The sequence below is a fragment of the Hylobates moloch genome, unplaced genomic scaffold (assembly GCF_009828535.3).
Source record: "Hylobates moloch isolate HMO894 unplaced genomic scaffold, HMol_V3 SCAFFOLD_14, whole genome shotgun sequence".
Taxonomy (NCBI): domain Eukaryota; kingdom Metazoa; phylum Chordata; class Mammalia; order Primates; family Hylobatidae; genus Hylobates; species Hylobates moloch.
The window spans coordinates 72,731,366-72,750,119 of record NW_026652289.1 but is presented as its reverse complement, the minus strand read 5'-3'; the positions used below and the strand labels follow the sequence as shown (position 1 = coordinate 72,750,119).

General features: G+C 52.5%; 1 protein-coding gene across 7 annotated transcripts in view; it reads right to left on the bottom strand.

Moving 5' to 3' along the window:
- RPAP1 (RNA polymerase II associated protein 1) overlaps positions 1 to 18,754 on the bottom strand; it is a 33,229-nt gene that overhangs the window by 5,200 nt on the left and 9,275 nt on the right. For 4 of the 7 annotated variants that reach the window (XM_032174235.2, XM_058427513.1, XM_058427511.1 and 1 more), the window contains exons 1-21: positions 17,693 to 18,614; positions 17,249 to 17,397; positions 16,876 to 16,965; positions 15,950 to 16,070; positions 15,150 to 15,371; positions 12,083 to 12,262; positions 10,927 to 11,042; positions 10,234 to 10,332; positions 9,011 to 9,112; positions 8,634 to 8,801; positions 8,197 to 8,379; positions 7,941 to 8,075; positions 7,672 to 7,842; positions 5,472 to 5,629; positions 4,584 to 4,742; positions 4,259 to 4,460; positions 3,733 to 3,842; positions 3,253 to 3,448; positions 2,584 to 2,736; positions 2,223 to 2,365; positions 876 to 1,632 (exon numbers count right to left, since the gene is read on the bottom strand). In XM_032174235.2, the coding sequence (XP_032030126.2) occupies positions 876 to 1,632; positions 2,223 to 2,365; positions 2,584 to 2,736; positions 3,253 to 3,448; positions 3,733 to 3,842; positions 4,259 to 4,460; positions 4,584 to 4,742; positions 5,472 to 5,629; positions 7,672 to 7,842; positions 7,941 to 8,075; positions 8,197 to 8,379; positions 8,634 to 8,801; positions 9,011 to 9,112; positions 10,234 to 10,332; positions 10,927 to 11,042; positions 12,083 to 12,262; positions 15,150 to 15,371; positions 15,950 to 16,070; positions 16,876 to 16,965; positions 17,249 to 17,397; positions 17,693 to 18,008 (3,930 nt within the window). In that variant the 5' untranslated portion in view covers positions 18,009 to 18,614. Of the gene's footprint in view, positions 1 to 875; positions 1,633 to 2,222; positions 2,366 to 2,583; positions 2,737 to 3,252; positions 3,449 to 3,732; positions 3,843 to 4,258; positions 4,461 to 4,583; positions 4,743 to 5,471; positions 5,630 to 7,671; positions 7,843 to 7,940; positions 8,076 to 8,196; positions 8,380 to 8,633; positions 8,802 to 9,010; positions 9,113 to 10,233; positions 10,333 to 10,926; positions 11,043 to 12,082; positions 12,263 to 15,079; positions 15,372 to 15,949; positions 16,071 to 16,875; positions 16,966 to 17,248; positions 17,398 to 17,692; positions 18,615 to 18,754 lie in introns of those variants that run through there. The other 3 variants (XM_032174237.2, XM_058427512.1, XM_058427516.1) reach the window with 2 other exon arrangements.

Genomic DNA, 18,754 nt, shown 5'->3' with positions numbered 1-18,754 from the left:
AGCCACCGCACCTGGCAAACAAAGTAACTCTTTACAGCTTATAAATTTAAGTCCTTAGCCTGATATTTGAGGCCCTCTCAGACTTCACTTATTTTTAGCCTTAAGTTCCCAACAGAAATCTCTCCTCCCTCCTTCTGCGTTTTGTCATGCTCCTCTTGCTTATGTTATTCTGCTAGGAATGTCTTGCCTTTCTACGTCCTCACCAATTCGAATTCTACCCAACCTACAGTGCCTGGGTCAATCCCCACTTCTTCCACAAAGCCCAATCTGATCTTTCCCTTCTCTGAATCCTGACAACACCTAGCATTTGAATAATTCACAACTATGTAGGTTTTCAGTAAATCTCTTCTTATCTAGATTGTAGCACTGATAAGCAAGGAGCTATGCCTTATTAATAGTAATGAATACCATGCCAGATACCATGTTAAACCCTTTTCTTTTTTCTTTTTTGAGACAGGGTCTTGCTCTGTCACCCAGGCTGGAGTGCAGTGGCGCGATCTCGGCTCACTGTAGCCTCCGCCTCCTGGGTTCAAGCGATTCTCCTGCCTCAGCCTCCCGAGTAGCTGGGACTACAGGCACCTGCAACCATGCCCAGCTAAGTTTTGTATTTTTAGTAGAAATGGGGTTTCACTATGTAGCCCAGGCCGGTCTCAAACGATCCACCCACCTCGGCTTCCCAGAGTGATGGAATTACAGGCGTGAGCCACCACACCCAGCCCACATTAAGCCCTTTTCATTGATTCTCTTAATCCCCTCAAAACCCCCAAGAGGTAAGATGGAGAAGCTGAGGTCTTCCAAAGCTCCTCAAGGCTCAGGACTGCTCCTGAGGCCCAGTGCAGGGTACCCTTGCAGGTCCTGCTGGGCTGAAAAAGTACCTGGTTCAGAGGCAGGCTCAGAGCTCGCAAGGCTCCCACATGTTCCCCAAAGAGGGCAAGGCGCAAGGTGACACTGAACCGACGCTGCAGGGGCAGGAGGACCAGGGCCCCAAAGAGGTGGTCCCCAAAAGAGACAGCCTCAAAATGATCCAGGAAGTTGGCATAGAGGTCAGGGAAAGATGTCAGGCCAGGGAGTGGGCAGTCCAGGTTGAGGTTTGGCAAGACTTGAGGCTGACAGAGCTGGGCGAGGAGGGCTGCCACCAGATGCTGTACTGGGGCCTCCCGGAACAGCTCACTGTCTACCAGGAACACACACATGAGCCGTGCCAGGCGGGCAGCAGGGGGCACAGCCCAGAGAGCCTGGGGGCGCCAGCTCTCCAAAACTAGCACCCACTGCAGGACCCGCATGGCTGTGCCCACGGTGTCTGTGGAAGAGAGTTCCGAGGGGGTGTCTGAAGCCCGGTGGTAGAGGCGAATCAGCGGCAGGAAGGGCCAGTCGGTGGGCAGCAGTGGCTCCGTAGGCATGGGCAGTAGCAGGGTTGGGACTCGCTGTAGCTCTCCTCGGTGCAGAGCCTGGGAGGCCAGCAGACTGGCTCGGGCTGGTGAGCAATGAGTCAGGTAGCAGCTGCGGATGCTGGAGAGGTCCTGGCAGGCCTGAGCCAGCAGAGTCCCTTGCCTACACCGAGGGACCCTGCTGCTTCCTAACGACAGCTGGTCAGAGAAGTTGGCTGCCTCTGGACCCCCTGCTGTTCTTTCCCTGTAATGGGACCCAAAAGCCAAAAATGAGGGCTGGCACCACAGCACTTGGAGGCTGTGCCAGCTCTTTGGGACTTCCTGGAGGCTCCTAGGTCCAGACCTGTGCCTGTCTGCTCCCTTAACAACTTCCCACGCAGTGCTGTGTAGCAGTCAAGAGGATACACACTACAGCCAGCTGCCTAGGCATGTGTTTACATAACTTCTCTGGGCCTCAGTTTCCTCAGAGTAAAATAAGGATAATAATAGTATCTATCTCATGGCCCAAGTAAAATACTTAAAATGTAGATAAATACATAAGGGAGTATCAGACACAGAGTAAACACTCAGTAGTTGATGGCTATTACATGTGTGTAACTGATTTATATACCATTTTTTTAGCCATGCAGTCACACTGAAGTCTCACAATCATTCTTGGGTGTGGTTAGCCTGATCCTCACTTCACTAATGAGATAATGGAAGCTTGGAAGAGTTAAGTGTTATCCGTGGAAGAAAGAGAATTTAGGTCTCCTGGCTCCAAATTCAGGGCTGCTCTGTTAACAACTGCAGCAGCGTCCAAAAGGCCTGAGTTGATGCCACCAACCAAGCACTTACGGGAGAAACTCCAGCCGGAATACACAGCTCAGCAGCAGCTCATGGGTGAGGTACTCACTTCCGGGCAGCAGCCGGCTCAGCAGGGCCAAGGCCATACCGTGATAGAGGGCAGCATGGGTGGCTGGCAGTGGCTGCAGCGCTGCCTGCAGACAGAAAAGCAGAGAACTACCTAGTGCAGGAGAAGGGGACATGGCAGAGAGAAGTGAGGAAGAGGATAAAAGCGAGGCTGAAGGGCACAGGTCCAGGGCATGTCTGGAGGAAAGTGGGAGCTGCATGGCCTGGCAGAAGCAGGCTGGGTTCCACAGAAACAGGAAGGAGATAACGGGATGGGGGGCAGAACCTGTCAGACAGGGGGACCTACCGCTTTCTGGGCCAGAGCAAGTGCCAAGTACTGCAGGTGGTACTCATGGCGCAGGGCCCATGCAGAGAAAGGTGTGAGGTGTGGGGCAGCCCCAGGAGCCACACACTGGAGGAAGTAATTCTGGAGTCCCGGGGCAGCCAATATGGTAGCCAGCTGAGGAAAAGCAATTTTGTTCAGATCTAGAAATTGACTCTGATGCCTTCTAGGGCTCCCCAGGTGGCTGCCCCTCTCTCCAGACTCAGGGAAATGAGTGCCGGCAGAAGGCCTCCCTTCCCCATGGGACACCCTCCCACTTTCTTTTTGGTTTTTTTTGAGACAGAGTTTCACTCTTGTTGCCCAGGCTGGAGTGCAATGGCGTGATCTCAGCTCACCGCAACCTCCACCTCCCGGGTTCAAGCAATTCTCCTGCCTCAGCCTCCCGAGTAGCTGAGATTACAGGCATGTGCCATCATGCCTGGCTAATTTTGTATTTTTAGTAGAGATGGGGTTTCTCCATGTTGGCCAGGCTGGTCTCAAACTCCCGACCTCAGGTGATCTGCCCACCTCGGCCTCCCAAAGTGCTGGGATTACAGGCATGAGCCACCGCGCCCATCCCACCCTCCCACTTTCTTTCTGATTCCTGTCATCTTGGCCTCTTGTCTGGCCCCTAATCAGGCACCCCACACTTACCTGGCCACACAGCCCCTTGTGGATCTGGGCCAGGGTATTAAGAAGAGAGAGGAGCGCAGTGAGGAATGGGAAGGGTGAGGCTGAGCCAGCCAGACTGAGACGGGGGCAGCCTCCCAAGCAGCCCAGTGACACGAGGCTTCGGGGAGCTTCAGGGGCTGGCACACAGGACAGCGGGTTGCAGAGAGGGGAGCAGCACCTGTAGGTGAAGTGGAGAGTCTGAGGGGGATTCTGGCCTGGCGTGTGCCAGGCTGGAAAGAGCTGATGGGTCTGTACCTAAGACTAATGGGGGGCCTGGCTGTGGAGGTCAGTGCTGCTCACACTCCTCAGAGCCCACCCCACTGCTGCCTGCTAGGGACTTGGGTTTCCCTCGGGCTGAAGGCCTGCACCCTGGGATGGACCTGGGAGCTGGACCCAGGAATCCCACAAGGAAAGAAACTGCCTCCTCCCCTGCTTCCCCCAGCTACCAAACACAGTACATACCTAAGGGAATCCCACAGGCTGCCCAGGGTGGGCTGACTCAGCAGTGGCAGCAACAGCTCCTCTGACAGGCGCTCCATGTCCTGGAGCCAATCCTCCGGGCATGAGCTTGGCTGGTGGACCAAGGAATTCACTGAGCTGATGGCCCAGCCATTCATTCTCCTAGACCCTGTGTACCCAGGCCAATGCCACCATCCCAAGAGCCCAAAAGAACACATTTGGAGGCTTCTGCAGGCTGAGCCTTCTGAAGGGAGAGAAGGCCCTGATGTGTAGGGGGCATAAACAGGGAGCACACAGGCTACAGGAAGGCTGAGCTGCTGCGTGGGCTCTTTGGTCCCCACCAACATGGCTCCTGGGAAGTTCCACGGGGATATGGAGGTGGAAAGAGGAGGAAGGGTAGGAATTAAAAGGGAAGATAGTAACTGGGGAAGTAGGAGTGGAGAGATGGACACAGAGAGGGAGCAACGGGTGGAATGTAGCTGAAGGCAGGGTGTGGGGGCCTGGTGGACGGCCGGCAGGAGGCACTCACTTGCTGGCTCCAGGCCTGATAGTAGGCTCCCAGGAACAACAGGCAGGCAACGGGCACTGGGCCCACGGCTCTCCACATCTCAGGTCTGGACAGCAACTTCAAGGTCTGCCTTAGACACAGCTCAACAAGAGGCTGGAGCCCAGACACCTGTGTCCAAGTGACTAAGGAAGGGGTGGCCGAGAGGCTGGCCTCAGAAGAATCACTACAAAAGTGCCAAAGGGGGCCACAGTGAGGATCTGGCTGCCTCACGCCCCTCTACGTTTCGGTCACCCCAGCCCTGTGGAGGAGCCCTCCACCTGTCCTGTGGGTCCTGAATATAAACTACCTGATGGTTTCAGCAGGGGTGCTGCTGGCTGCCAGGGTTAGCTGGGTGAGGAGAGTGAGCAGTGAGGCTATCCGCTGCATGGATAGGGGCTGAGGCGGGTGGGTGCTAAGCTCCCACGGCACCACCTGCAAGGCCCGCATCAGCACTGGGTAGAGCTCCCTAGGGAAGAAAAGGGACTGATTTTCACTGTATGAAAGCAAGTGGAGACATGAGACACAGGTCACGGCCCTGACCCAGGGATCTGCAGTTTGGTAAAGGAGGATGAGGAGGAAGAGTGCAGCACTCTTGGAAGGCTCAGCCCTAAAGAATGGAAAGGATGTCCTTCAAGGCTGCCCCCAACAGGGAATTTAAATGTGATTTCACAGATACCAATGCTTTTTTTTTTTTGAGACAGATTCTCTGTTGCCCAGGCTGGAGTGCAGTGGAGTGATGGAGTGATCTTGGCTCACTGCAACCTCTGCCTCCCAGGTTAAACCGATTCTCCTGCCTCAGCCTCCCGAGTAGTTGGGATTACAGGTGTGTGCCACCACACCTGGCTAATTTTTGTATTTTTAGTAGAGACGGGGTTTCACCATATTGGCCAGGATTGTCTCGAACTCCTGACCTTCTGATACGCCTACCTTGGCATCCCAAAGTGCTGGGAGTACAGGCATGAGCCACCGTGCCCAGCCAATGCTTTTGAGCATAGAATACGGTGAAGCCAGGTTTATCCCCCTCTTCCCTGGCTGGGCCTGACTCCTAAGCCTTTTCACATCTGGCAGAAGCCCTCCCACTCATTCTTATCCTTCCTCCAAGCTTGGGACCTTGATCAAGGCTGAGGTGTTTGATTTGGCCAGAAGAGCAGAACTGATGGTGTCTAGGGGGAGCCTACCCCCTGCTTCTCCTCACCTGTAAAGGTGACCGCCCTGGCCATAGGAGGCAGCCACAGCCCACAGACGGAGGGCCTCGGTGCTCAGCGTCTCAGCTTCCTCTGGGGGCAAGGCCAGTTCTTGGGGAGCCTCAGCTATGAAGCGGCACAGGCGGCTCCGGAGATCAAAGCTGCTCAACTGGAAATGGGCACAGTCTGGGGATCAGGGTCAGCTGTGAGTCTCAAGTCCAGCTACTCTCAGCTGGACAGAGGGTGGCTTAACTTAACCCTGACCCAGGCCCCTCTGGTGCCACAAAGTCATACCTCATCCACCCTGCCCTTCCTTCTTATTATTTATTTAAAATTTCAATTTTATTATTTTATTTTGTATCATTTATTATTATTTTGAGACGGAGTCTTGCTCTGTTGCCCAGGCTAGAGTGCAGTGGCGTGATCTTGGCTCACCACAACTTCTGTCTCCCAGGTTCAAGAGACTCTCCTGCCTCAGCCTCCTGATTAGCTGGGACTACAGGCGTGCGCCACCATGCCCAGCTAATTTTTGTATTTTTAGTAGAGACGGGGTTTCATTATGTTGGCCAGGCTGGTCTCCAACTGCTGACCTCGTGATCCACCCACCTCGGCCTTCCAAAACATTGGGATTACAGGTGTGAGCCACCGCACCCAGCCCCTATTTTTTATTTATTTTTATTATTATTTTGTTAGATGGAGTCTCGCTCTGTCGCCCAGGCTGGAGTGCAGTGGCGCGATCTCGGCTCACTGCAAGCTCCGCCTCCTGGGTTCACGCCATTCTCCTGCCTCAGCCTCCCTAGTAGCTGGGACTACAGGTGTGTGCCACCACACCCAGATAATTTTTTTGTATTTTTAGTAGAGACAGGGTTTCACCGTGTTAGCCAGGATGGTCTCATCTCCTGACCTCGTGATCTGCCTGCCTCGGCCTCCGAAAGTGCTGGGATTACAGGCATGAGCCACCGTGCCTGGCCTATTTTTAAATTTTTATTTATTTATTTTTGAGATGGAGTCTTGCTCTGCCACCCAGGCTGGAGTGCAGTGGTGCAATCTTGGCTCACTGCAATCTCCGCCCCTCCAGGTTTAAGCAATTCTCTGCCTCAGCCTCTGGAGTAGCTGGGATTATAGGCACGTGCCACCACGCCCGGCTAATTTTTTGTATTTTTAGTAGAGACAGGATTTCACCATCTTGGTCAGGCTGGTCTTCAACTCCTGACCTCATGATCCACCTGCCTTGGCCTCCCAAAGTGCTGGGATTACGGGTGTGAGCCACCGTGCCCAGCCCTATTATTTTTTTTCAGATGGAGTCTTGTTCTGCCACCCAGGCTGGAATGCAGTGGTGTGATCTTGGCTCACTCCACCCTCCACCTCCCGGGTTCAAGCAATTCTCCTGCCTCAGCCTCCTAAGTAGCTGGGACTACAGGTGCACACCACTACACCTGGCTAATTTTTGTAGTTTTAGTAGAGACGGGGTTTTGCCATATTGGCCAGGCTGGTCTTGAACTCCTGACCTCAAGTGATCCACCACCTTGGCCTCCCAAAGTGTAGGGATTACAGGCGTGAGCCACTGCACCTGGCCAGTAGTAGTATTTTTGAGACGGGGTCTCACCCTGTTGCCTAGGCTGTAGTGCAGTGATTGGTGCAATCAGCCCACTGCAGCCTCCACCTCCCAGCTCAAGCGATCCTTCTACCTCAGCCTACTAAGTAGCTGAGACTGCAGGCATGTGCTACCACATCTAGCTAATTTTTTGTTCTTGTTTTTTGTAGAGACAGAGTCTTACTATGTCGTCCAGGCCAGCCCCTGAACTCCTGGCCCCAAGTGATCCTCCTGCCTTGGCCTCCCAAAGTGCTGGGATTACAGGCCTGAGTCACTACACCCAGCCCTCCCTCTTTTTAGCAAGGCTTGCTGGGCACCTTCTCTAGGGCTACTTGGCTATAGGTGATGAATGCCTGTGTGCATGAGGCCCTTCTGATCTGGGTTTAGGGAACAGGGAGACCTCGTATCACATCATGAGACCACAGTAGACCTATATGATGCACCAGGCTCCGGTAAACAGGTTCATGCCTGGTGGTTTCTGTCGCATTTCTAAGCAACTGGATCAAAGAGGAAGAAGATGGCAAGAGCTGGCCACCCTGAGTTCAGGAGCCATGTTTAGCTCCCAACCCAACCCTGTCCCATGCATTCCCCCATCCCTCGCCCTGTGTCCTGCTCACCAGCCGGGCAGCAATGTTCCTCCCAGCTGAGGCCAGGACACGAAGTAGTTTCATGGCAGTAGCACAGGGTACTTTGTATAGAGTAGGGGTAGGCCCTGCCCCCACAGGAGACCAACTGGTGGGCAAGAACTCTCGAATTATGGTCTCTATCAGCCGAGGGCACTCCAGGACCTATGGGAGACAGGAGGAAAAAGGGAGGCAGGGCGGCTGTGGGTCAAGACAAGGCCCAGCTAGGCTTTTTGCCCATTCCCTGCTCCCTTTTTTCTCACCCTTGTGGCTGACTCCAGGGAATGCCGGGCCAGGCGGATGAGCACAGCCAGGATGTCAAGGACCACAGCAGGTCCTGGGTATGTCACCTCCAGCACGTAGCGCAGCCGAGGCAGCAGGCTGGTAGCCAGGAGCCCCTGGGAGTTGGAGAGAGAAACCCACTGACAAATGCAGCTGGACCCTCGGCATTGATGGCCCCTCTTTCCAGCATGTGCTTGTCCCCTGGGCCATGGGATGGGAAAGAAGCTGTCCCTTTACCTTGATGACATCATGTCGGGCCAGGTCAGGTGGAGGCCGGCTTTCTTCTTCAGGGCTTTTCCTTTTTGCTTTTCCTGCTGGGCATTCTTCATCCTCGTCCTCATCCTCCTTGTCCTCCTGGCTGGGCATCAGAGGGAACGTCAAAGCTCCATGGTACCAAGAGAAGGCGCTGTCGAGGAGCTCCTGCCAGAGGAATGGGAGTTGGGGGGCAATGCTGAAGGGGCCAGGAAATGGATCCAGGAGTAGAGAGGATGCTCCCCCAAAAAAACCAGAAAGGCAAGCCTCCTGGGCTTTAGGGACTTTAGGAGACGAGGGAGACGCCTGCCATCCCATTCTACATCTTGCCTGCAAAGCCTTAGCAATGGGGCCATGCCCAGTAACAGGAATATGGACCCTGGCACCGCCAAGCCCAAGCCCCATTCCTATCCCTGTGGTACCTCATCTCCAGGAGCCACCAGCAGAGCCCGAAGAGCACGGATGGCAGTTGCAATGACCCCATCCACTCTGTCATCCAAGGAGAAGCGCAGTAGGAAGAGGAAACCAGCATCCAAAAGGAGGCTTAAGACACTGCCTGCTAGCCGGTCCCCAAACTCACCAGCCTGGGCCTGGGGGCAGGAGGATAAAACCTTTTGCTGAAGATGCTGAAGTTATCTAGAGGCTTTGCCCTCATCCCTCGTTTGCCCCCCTATGATCCTAGGTTGTTAAAAGCACACAGCTGGCTAGTGAGCCAGAGTGAAAAGGGCAGGAGATGGGGAAGTCTGAGGCTGTGGGGTGAAGGGCAGGGTGGGCAGGACCAGGCTGGCAATCCACTCACCCTGCTGATGACCTGGGCCAACACATGCAGTGCCAGTGCTCTCTGCTGGGAAACCTGGCTGCGGGTCAGGTGGAACAGCTCCTGTAGGGAGTACCCCGCTCTCTGGGGCAGGGACAAGAAGTCAGAAGCAGCCAGGATACAGCACAGTGCCCCCAAAACACCAAGCAAGGTATCACAGGAAAGACAAAGATAAATAAGTGAAATCTGCCCTGCTTTCCATGGAGCCTCAAGCCGGTAAAGATAAGACTTGCATACAAGTAACCATGCCATGAGGCAGACGCAGAGGAACGTGGTAACTGATGTTTAATTTGCGACTAGCGGACAGGAGAAAGAAGGGGACCTGGAAAATTGAATTGGTCTCAGTGGATGGGTAGAGCTTCGATGGCCTGACATGGAGCAAAAGGCAAAGGCATTTCCTGGAGCGAGCGGAGTCCTGGAGGGCCCTGAGCACAGGAGGTATGTGGGGAGAAGCCAGCAGAGTGGTGTAGCAGGAAGTGAAGGAGGCAGAGCAGCAGGGTCAGCAGGGACAAAAGGTGGAAGGAATATCTTGCCCAGCTGAGACCAGAACCTTATTCTGTGAGCAGAGGGAAGCTGGGAAACTTCTGGAGGCAAGGCATGGCCTGAGTTGGGCCAGAAGAAATCAGCACGGCAGCCCCGAGAGACATGGAATGGTAGGGGGGTGGAGAATGGAGGGCACGGAGAGTGAGCAGAGGAAGGCCACAGTGCAGGAGGCATCATGAGGAGATGACAGAAGATCGGCAAATTCTAGCAACTGACCAGAATACAGAGAGAGGATCAAGATTTTGAGCCTAAGAAACTGAATGCCACACCTGTAATCCCAGCACTTTGGGAGGCCGAGGCAGGCGGATCACAAGCTCAGGAGATCAAGACCATCCTGGCTAACACGGTGAAACCCCGTCTCTACTAACAATACAAAAATTAGCTGGATGTGGTGGCACGCGCCTGTAATCCCAGCTAGTCAGGAGGCTGAGGCAGGAGAATGGCTTGAACTCAGGAGGTGGAGGCTGCAGTGAGCCAAGATCACACCACTGCACTCCAGCCTGGGCCAGAGCAAGATTCCGTCTCCAAAAAAAGAAACTGAATGCCCAGCAAGGGCATGAACTACAACAGGGCACACAGAAGGTCAAACGCAGTTGACCAGAGATCCTTTTCCACAGGGTTGTTAAAAGAGCTGCCCCATCCTCTCCAGTCCCATGCCTCACCTCTGCCTCCTCTCCATGGTGGTGCAGACCCAGGTGGGTGGGCAGGTCCACGTCAGGGGCCAGTAGTTCTCCCTGAAGACTGAATCGAGCTTGCATCCTCTAATGGGAAGAGAAAGAGGACTGTGGTCTAGGGGCTCCAGCAACCTTCCCACACCCACTCCCCACCTTTAATCCAGGCCTTTCAGGACTTAGGTACTGACTCTACTTCTTTTTTTTTTTTTTTGAGACAGAGTCTCGCTCTGTCGCCCAGGCTGGAGTGCAGCGGCGCAATCTCGGCTCACTGCAAGCTCTGCCTCCCGGGTTCACGCCATTCTCCTGCCTCAGCCTCTCCGAGTAGCTGGGACTACAGGTGCCCGCCACCATGCCCGGCTAATTTTTTGTACTTTTTAGTAGAGACAGGGTTTCACCGTGGTCTCGATCTCCTGACCTCATGATCCGCCCGCCTTGGCCTCCCAAAGTGCTGGGATTACAAGCGTGAGCCACCGCACCCGGCCCTGACTCTACTTCTAACCATAAATGGGGCTTATCTGGCCTTGGGGGCCAGGCAGAGTGATGGGAAAGGTGGGTGAGAGCAAAGGAGAGATGCTTTTCAGGCTCTGGGCAATACAAAGGCCTGAGTTCTGAGGGCAAGAGCAGCAGCTCCTCTCCTGCCCCATCTCACCCTCCCCTTGTAGGCCAGCTGGCCCTCCTCACCTCCTGTGTCTGCTGCCGCCGGACAGGGGGCAAGTCCTGGGTCCAGTGGAGCTTCTCCAGCTCGACAGTGTCCATGTGCAGCCATTCTTTCTGAGGGGTCACAGGCAGTGCCAGAGCTGGGGAGACAGAGCATGATAGTATTACCCAAAGGGCTCAGCTCACTATCCACAGGGGTCCCCACCATCACCGAGCAGCTGCCACATCCACTTCTGTTCCAGGATCTGCCAGCTTCTACCCTCGGTTATGGCTAAATGGCATGGTCCAGGGACTGGAACTCCTGGGGCTGGGGTGAAAGTCTCAAATATGACAGACACACTTCATCCTGGGTTCCAGCCCCTTGCTGACCCCAAGGATTTGTTGGGAGGGGAGAGAGGAGGAGAAGGAGAAGGAAGAAAGAGAAAGAAAGGAGAAAAAGAGGAAGGAGGACCACATATATCAGGAAGGCACAATCTCCACTTTCCAGTACCAGCCCTTAAAGGAGTAGGAGAATGGGGACAAGGAGGAGGAGGCAGCTATACTGCTCCTGGGGGGCAGGATACAGAAACAAATCCCACAGCATTTTCCTCCTTCACGCCTACCCCCACCCAACCTGCTCAGCTGGCCTGGAGCTCCTCCGGGGGCATGAGGTTCCTGGCTCTCATAATTCAATTTCTTATTTTGTTAATCACTAATGAAATAATCTAGTTTCTGGGAAATGAGTGCTTCCATTGGCCTGTCTGCTTCTGGTCTGGCATGTTCATAAGACCTTTGTCAGATTCTGCCTCTCTTATTACCTTGGCCCTGCCATCTTTCCCCCAACACTGTTAGCAGAGAGAGAAAGAACAGTGGGATGGACAGAGCCGGAGCTGGGGCAGCTACAGCAAGGTCAGGAAGATAGTCTGCCAGGAGGGGGTGGAGTGGGATTCAGCCATCACGCATTGCTGCCTCTTAAAAGGGAGGGCAGAGAAGGAGCAGTAACAGGACAAGAAAACAGGAAGCATGTGCAGGAAGAAGACATGCATCAGCAATGAAAACTGACTTGAAGCCAATAATGAAGATTAATGTTAGATGTCCAAAAGCACAGAAGCTTCTCTCTTCTCTCATTTGCCAGGCCTAGGAGAAGGGACAATTTCCCCTACTTTTATCCACCAAAATATGACCCCCGCCTCCTGCAAACCTGGGGCTTCTGGCTCCAGCTTGTCTCCCTTCCAGGGCTCACTGGCAAAAGCTGACATGAGGGGTTCCTCCTTGGTGACATTAGCAGAGGGTCCTCCTGGCCTCTGCTCCTCAGAGGCCGTCTCTCCCGTTTGCTCTTGTGTGCGGCTGTGAGATCTCAAGAAAGCAACTAAGCTGGGGTCTAGAGGCGAAGGTAGAGGGGAGAGTGAGTGAGGGGAGATCCTCCCCGGCCTCCTACAGACCTGGAACCTGCTGAATATCGCCTGTCTGTGGGTGCCAAGGACAGGACAAGCTGCTTCCCAGCCTGGGCCTGAGCCTTCTGGATGCTCCTGTGGCCCATCAATGACCCAGCCTTCTCACACCTGTGGGGTCACTAGGCCCACCTGCCCACCTTTCCCTCTATCCCTCACAGTCCACTGGCCCAGGTTCCTATGCCTATCCCTGTCTTTGGTTTCAGGTCACAGTTCCAACGGAAACGGCTGTAGAATGAATAAGTTAATATTGACTAGGGCCAAAAAGAAGGCATTTACGGAAAGAATTTCCTTCTCTTAGCTAATTTATTTATGCACGTATATATATATATATATATATATACACACACATATATCTATATATATATATATACACACATATATCTATATATATATATATACACACACACATATATATATATATTTTTTTTTTTTGAGATGCAGTCTCACTCTGTCGCCCAGGCTGGAGTGCAGTGGCGCAATCTCAATTCACTGCAACCTCCATCTCCCAGGTTCAAGGGATTCTCCTGCCTCAGCCTCCTGAGTAGCTGGGATTAAAAGTGCCCACCACCACGCCCGGCTAATTTTTGTATTTTTACTAGAGACGGTTTTACCATGTTGATCAGGCTGTATATATATTTTTTTAAAGAGATAGGGTCTTGCTTTGTTACCCATGCTGGAGTGCAGTGGCACAATCGTAGCTCACCACAGCCTCAAACTCCTGGGCTCAAGCAATCCTCTCGCCTCAGCCTCCCAAGTAAGTGGGATTACAGGCATGCACCACCATATCTGGCTAATTTTTTTTTTTTTTTTTTGAGACAGAGTCTCACTCTGTCGCCCAGGCTGGAGTGCTATGGCACAATCTCGGCTCACTGCAAGGTCTGCCTCCCGGGTTCAAGTGATTTTCTTGCCTCAGCCTCCCGAGTAGCTGGGACTACAGGCGCGTGCCATCACACCCAGCTAATTTTTGTATTTTTAGTAGAGACAGGGTTTCACCATGTTGGCCAGGATGGTCTCAATGTCTTGATTTTGTGATCCGCCCACCTCAGCCTCCCAAAGTGCTGGGATTACAGGTGTGAGCCTCCACACCTGGCTGTAACTTTTTATATCTTTATTTTTTATAGAGATGGGGTCTCATGATGTTGCCCAAGCTGGTCTTGAACTCTTGGCCTCAAGCGATCCTCTCACCTCAACCTCCCAAACTGCTGGAATTACAGGTGCAAGGCACCATACTGAGCCCTAACACGTATTATACTCTATAGAGGTGCTAGTATACAGTGGGTAACAAGATTGACTGAGTGCCTGGCATTTTGGTGAACAGACCCTAGCGGGGAGGTATAGCATAGAATAGTATCACAGAGTAGAAGAGACTATACACATACTAGAGTATAGCTATAATAAAGCATAGTATATACTATACCAGGGTAGTACAGTTAAACACAGCACAGTGGTTAAAAAGCAGGGCCTCAGCTGAGCGTGGTGACCATCTCAAAAAAAAAAAAAATCGCAGCACTTCAGGAGGCCAAGGCAGATGGGCCGCTTGAGGTCAGGAGTTCAAGACCACCCTGGCCAATATGGTGAAACCCATCTCTACTAAAAATACAAAAAAATTAGCTGGGTGTGGTGGTGCACATCTGTAATCCCAGCTACTCAGGAGGCTGAGGCAGGAGAATCGCTTGAACTTGGGAGGCATAGGTTGCAGTGAGCTGAGATTGTGCCACTGCACTCCAGCCAGGGCAACAGAGCGAGACTCCGTCTCAAAAAAAAAAAAAAAAAGCAGGGCCTATGAGACCAGGTAGATCTGGGTTTAAATCCTGTGCTCCTTATAAGCTGTGTGACCTGGGTAGAATTCCTTTTAAATTTTAGGCCTCAGTTTTTTTTCATAAGTAAAACAGGGTTAATACCACCTACCTCACAGGACAGGTTTAAGGACAGAACCGAATAATGCATTAAAGGTCAGGCACGGTGGCTCACATCTGTAATCCCAGCACTTTGGGAGGCCAAGGCCAGTGGATCACCTGAGGTCAGGAGTTCGACACCAGCCTGGCCAACATGGTGAAACCCCGTCTCTACTAAAAATACAAAAATTAGTTGGGTATGGTGGTGGGCGCCTGTAATCCCAGCTACTCAGGAGGCTGAGGCAGGAGAATCATTTGAACCCAGGAGGCGGAGGTTGCAGTGAGCCTAGATCGTGCCATTGCACTCCAACCTGGACAACAAGAGCGAAACTCCGTCTCCAAAAAACAAAAGGCCGGGTGTGGTGGCTCATGCTTGTAATCCCAGCACTTTGGGAGGCCGAGGAGGGCAGATGACCTGAGGTTGGGAGTTCGAGACCAGCCTGACCAACATGGAGAAACCCCAGCTCTACTAAAGATACAAAAAATCAGCCAGGCATGGTGGTAGATGCCTGTAATTCCAGCTACTCGAGAGGCTGAGGTAGGAGAATCTCTTGAACCCGGGAGGCGGAGGTTGTGGTGAGCCGAGATCGTGCTATTGCACTCCAGCCTAGGCAACGAGAGTGAAACTCTGTCCCCCCCCCAAAAAAAAAATAGCTGAGTGTGGTGGTGTGCACCTGTAATCCCAGCTACATGGGAGGCTGAAGTGGGAGGATTGCTTGAGCCGTGAAGGTGGAGGTTGCAGTGAGCCGAGATCGTGCCACTGCATTCCAGCCTGGGTGACAGAGCAAGACCAGCTCAAAAAAAAAAAAAAAAGCATTAAAAGTACTCAGCACAGTGCCCGGAACTCACAGTAAGCCTAGCTCAGTAAGTGGTATTCCTCTCCTAGCCTGGTCTCAGCAGGAAAGCCAGGCACCCATACCAAGCTGGGCCAGCAACCGCTGCTGTTCCTGCAGGATCTCCTCAGGAGCCATGGCCTGCAGTCTTGCTATGTTCTCTTCATGGATAGTCTGGGCTTCCTGCTCAGCTTCTTGATCCCTGAGCCCCTTCCCTGTGATCAGATTGGGTCCCTGAAAGCTGTGGCTGCTCCCAGGAAGCTGGCAGCCCTGGTCCCTAGGAGTGGGTGTCTCACAGGTCACGGCACCTGGAAGAAAGGTATGATCACATTCATTGCTCTGTTCTCCATGGCTATAACTGGGCTTTCTGGCCTTCTTCTATAAGCCTGTTAGCCCTGGAGACAGGTATAGACCCAAGCTTTCCTCAGAGTGGAGACCGCACTGGGTCTGGCACAGAGACTCCAGGTGGCTTCTCCACTCACTGCTTCCTTAATGCTTATATGAAAAGGTTTTCCTCAGAAACATCCTAATTTCTGACTCTTCTCTTAGATATCTAGGCAGGCATCTATAGCCAGGGGCCTGCTCCCAGCTGTTCAACTAATAATTTGCATCATTAAAGGGATCTTGGCCAACACATTTATTTTACAGTCTCTGCCAGACACTTCTGCCCTATTCCCTTTCTCTTAGGACTGCATAATGGCCTGCCCCACTCCCAGCACCTGAGACCCAGAGAGGGACCCAAGCCTCCCATACCTAGTATTCTCAGACTACTTGAGACGGCTCAAATGCACCTCTCATTTGAGGCAGGAAGACGTATCTTCAAAAATGACCCTATGATTGTGTCTTTTAAAAAGGCCAAGCCCAATCCTCTTCAACCCAGGCTCACCCTCTGGTGGGCCCAGGTTGGGCACAACTTCCCCAGCTGATGGGCCCTTGGCTTTAGTTATCCTCCTTGCCGCAATTTCCTGGGCAAAGATGCTTCTCTTACCAGATGTTGCTGATTTCCCCTGTGGGGCAAAAAGAAAACCCAGGTTACTGATGCTCATCATCCCACTTTCCTCTCAACCTCTTTATATCAAGGCCTCTGGAACAAAAAGATAAAAGGGGCTTTGCTCAATTTCCAGGGATCACAACCCTAGTTCTCAGAAAAAGGAGAGGTCTATAGGAGTAAGGTCTTTTTTTTTTTTTTTTTTTTTTTGAGACGGAGTCTCGCTCTGTCGCCCAGGCTGGAGTGCAGTGGCGCAATCTCGGCTCACTGCAAGCTCTGCCTCCCGGGTTCACGCCATTCTCCTGCCTCAGCCTCTCCGAGTAGCTAGGACTACAGGCGCCTACCACTACGCCTGGCTAATTTTTTTTTTTGTATTTTTAGTAGAGACGGGGTTTCACCGTGGTCTCGATCTCCTGACCTCGTGATCCACCCACCTCGGCCTCCCAAAGTGCTGGGATTACAAGCGTGAGCCACTGCGCCCAGCCAGGAGTAAGGTCTTAGACTCTGACAGACTTGGGTTGAAGTTCTGGCTCTTCTACCTATTAGATGTGTGGTATTGGACAAGTTATTTATCTCTTTGGGGTCTCAGTTTCCTCATATGAAAAATGGGAATAAGGACTCCTCGTCCCCAAGGTATCATCATGATACCTGCCTTATATGTTTGTTATGAAGATTGAAAGAAGTAATGGGTATGAAGTGCTTAGTATGATCCTGCTTTGTAAAAGAAATTGCTTATCATCATTAAAACTACCTGCCTGAAGAAGATGCACTATAAGACTCACCTGTCTGTCTCCTAAGCACCACCTAAGCTTACCCTTGCCTACCTGTGTGTCCTGCGAGCGATGGAACACAGCGGGGAAAGCAACACCACTGGGCACAGGCAGATTCACGGCCACTGAACTTGTATCTCGTTCCTGTAGCAACAAAGCACAAAGTTGTGAAGCACAATGGAGAAACTTCCCCAGGCTGGACCCTATCCTATTAGCCCAGTTCTGAACGATGAGATCCTCACTCTGGGGGGTTATGGACCCTCCTCCCTTCAGGGCAGTGATTCTATCCCAGCCCCCAACCTGACCTCAGGGGGTAAAAGTCTACCTTTCTGAAGCACCCTCCACTGATAAGCCTCATCCACCCCGAGCATCCAATATCCCTGTTGCCCTAGAACATGTTATCCTACTCAGCCAGAGTGAGACGCACAATAATCTTAGTCAAGACAGCAGTGATGTGCTCATCATGCCTCCTCAGCCTCTCTTCTGGATCCTCATCCTCAGGCAAGCAGTGGCCAGGGCTGGGCCTGGCTCTCTTCGGAGGAGAAGGGACCAAAGTTGGGGGCAAATCTGGGAGATCTGAGAAAGAAAAGATCCCAAACGTGAGTATATGCACACCTTCCTAGGAAGACACTGCAGGCTAGGGAAGAAAAACAGCTGCCATGGGGCCCTGGCTCAAGCTGTGTCATCTTGGGTAAGATATTTAACCTCTTTGAGCCTCATTTTCTTCCTCTGTAAAATGGGGCTGCAGCAACACAGGCTATGCAGTGTCTGAAATAATAATGATGTGTCTGAATCCAACCACAACAGGAAGAGGGAGGGGCCCGAGGCTGTACCCTCTCTACTTCTCAGCCTCACATCCACGGGAACTCACTGTCCAACATCACCACATCCCGATGGTCCTGGAGCGGAGGCCGGTCTGAGTTGGCATCACCACCGCCCCTATTTCCTTTCTTCACCAACTGCACTGCTGGGGCTGCACCAGCTGCGAGAAACTGACTCTGGAAGCGCAGCAGATCCACCTCGGACTCCCCTGGCTTTGGTCTCGACAGCATCTTGCTGCTCCAGCTGCCTCCCCAGTACGACTCTCCAGCAGTGTCTCCGTGTGGGGATTCCCTCTTATTCATCCCTAACAGCAAGAAAGAATATGGGCCCTCTGCAACTGAACCCTGATTCTCTTTATTGGGCATCAGCGAAGATCTTCATCCTTGGGTTCACATGAGCTCATTCCTCCTTATTCATACCTTATTGCCATTCCCTCTGTCTTCAGCCCTCCCTGATGTCATCAGCCTAGCAACAATATTTATAGCCAACTTAGGTTGTTTACAATCTATGGGTGATAAAACTCTCAGGAACAACCAGCAGGAGACCTGAGGGAAATGTCATCAGGGGCCGGGCAGATAAATGTTGTCATAATGGGGGGTGATGATTCTGTATCAAACTGGAGAGAACATGCTTGGCCTAAAGGTATGTAAATTATTAAAAACCTTGGGCTGTAAAATATCAATATAAAAAACATTTGTGGCCAGGCGCAGTGGCTCACACCCATAATCCCAGCATTTTGTAAGGCTGAGGCGGGTGGGTCACCTGAGGCCAGGAGTTCGAGACCAGCCTGGCCAACATGGTGAAACCCCATCTCTACTAAAAATACAAAAAATTAGCTGGGCGTTGTGGTGGGCGCCTGTAATCCCAGCTACTTGGGAGGCTGAGACAGGAGAATCGCTTGAACCTGGGAGACGGAGGCTGCTGTGAGCCGAGATCGCACCACTGCACTCCAGCCTGGGCAACAAGAGTAAAACTCCGTCTCAATAAAAAAAAAAAAAAAAAAAAAAAAAAATCGGGCCGGGCGCAGTGGCTCATGCTTGTAATCCCAGCATTTTGGGAGGCGGAGGCGGGCAGATCACGAGGTCAGGAGCTCGAGACCACAATGAAACCC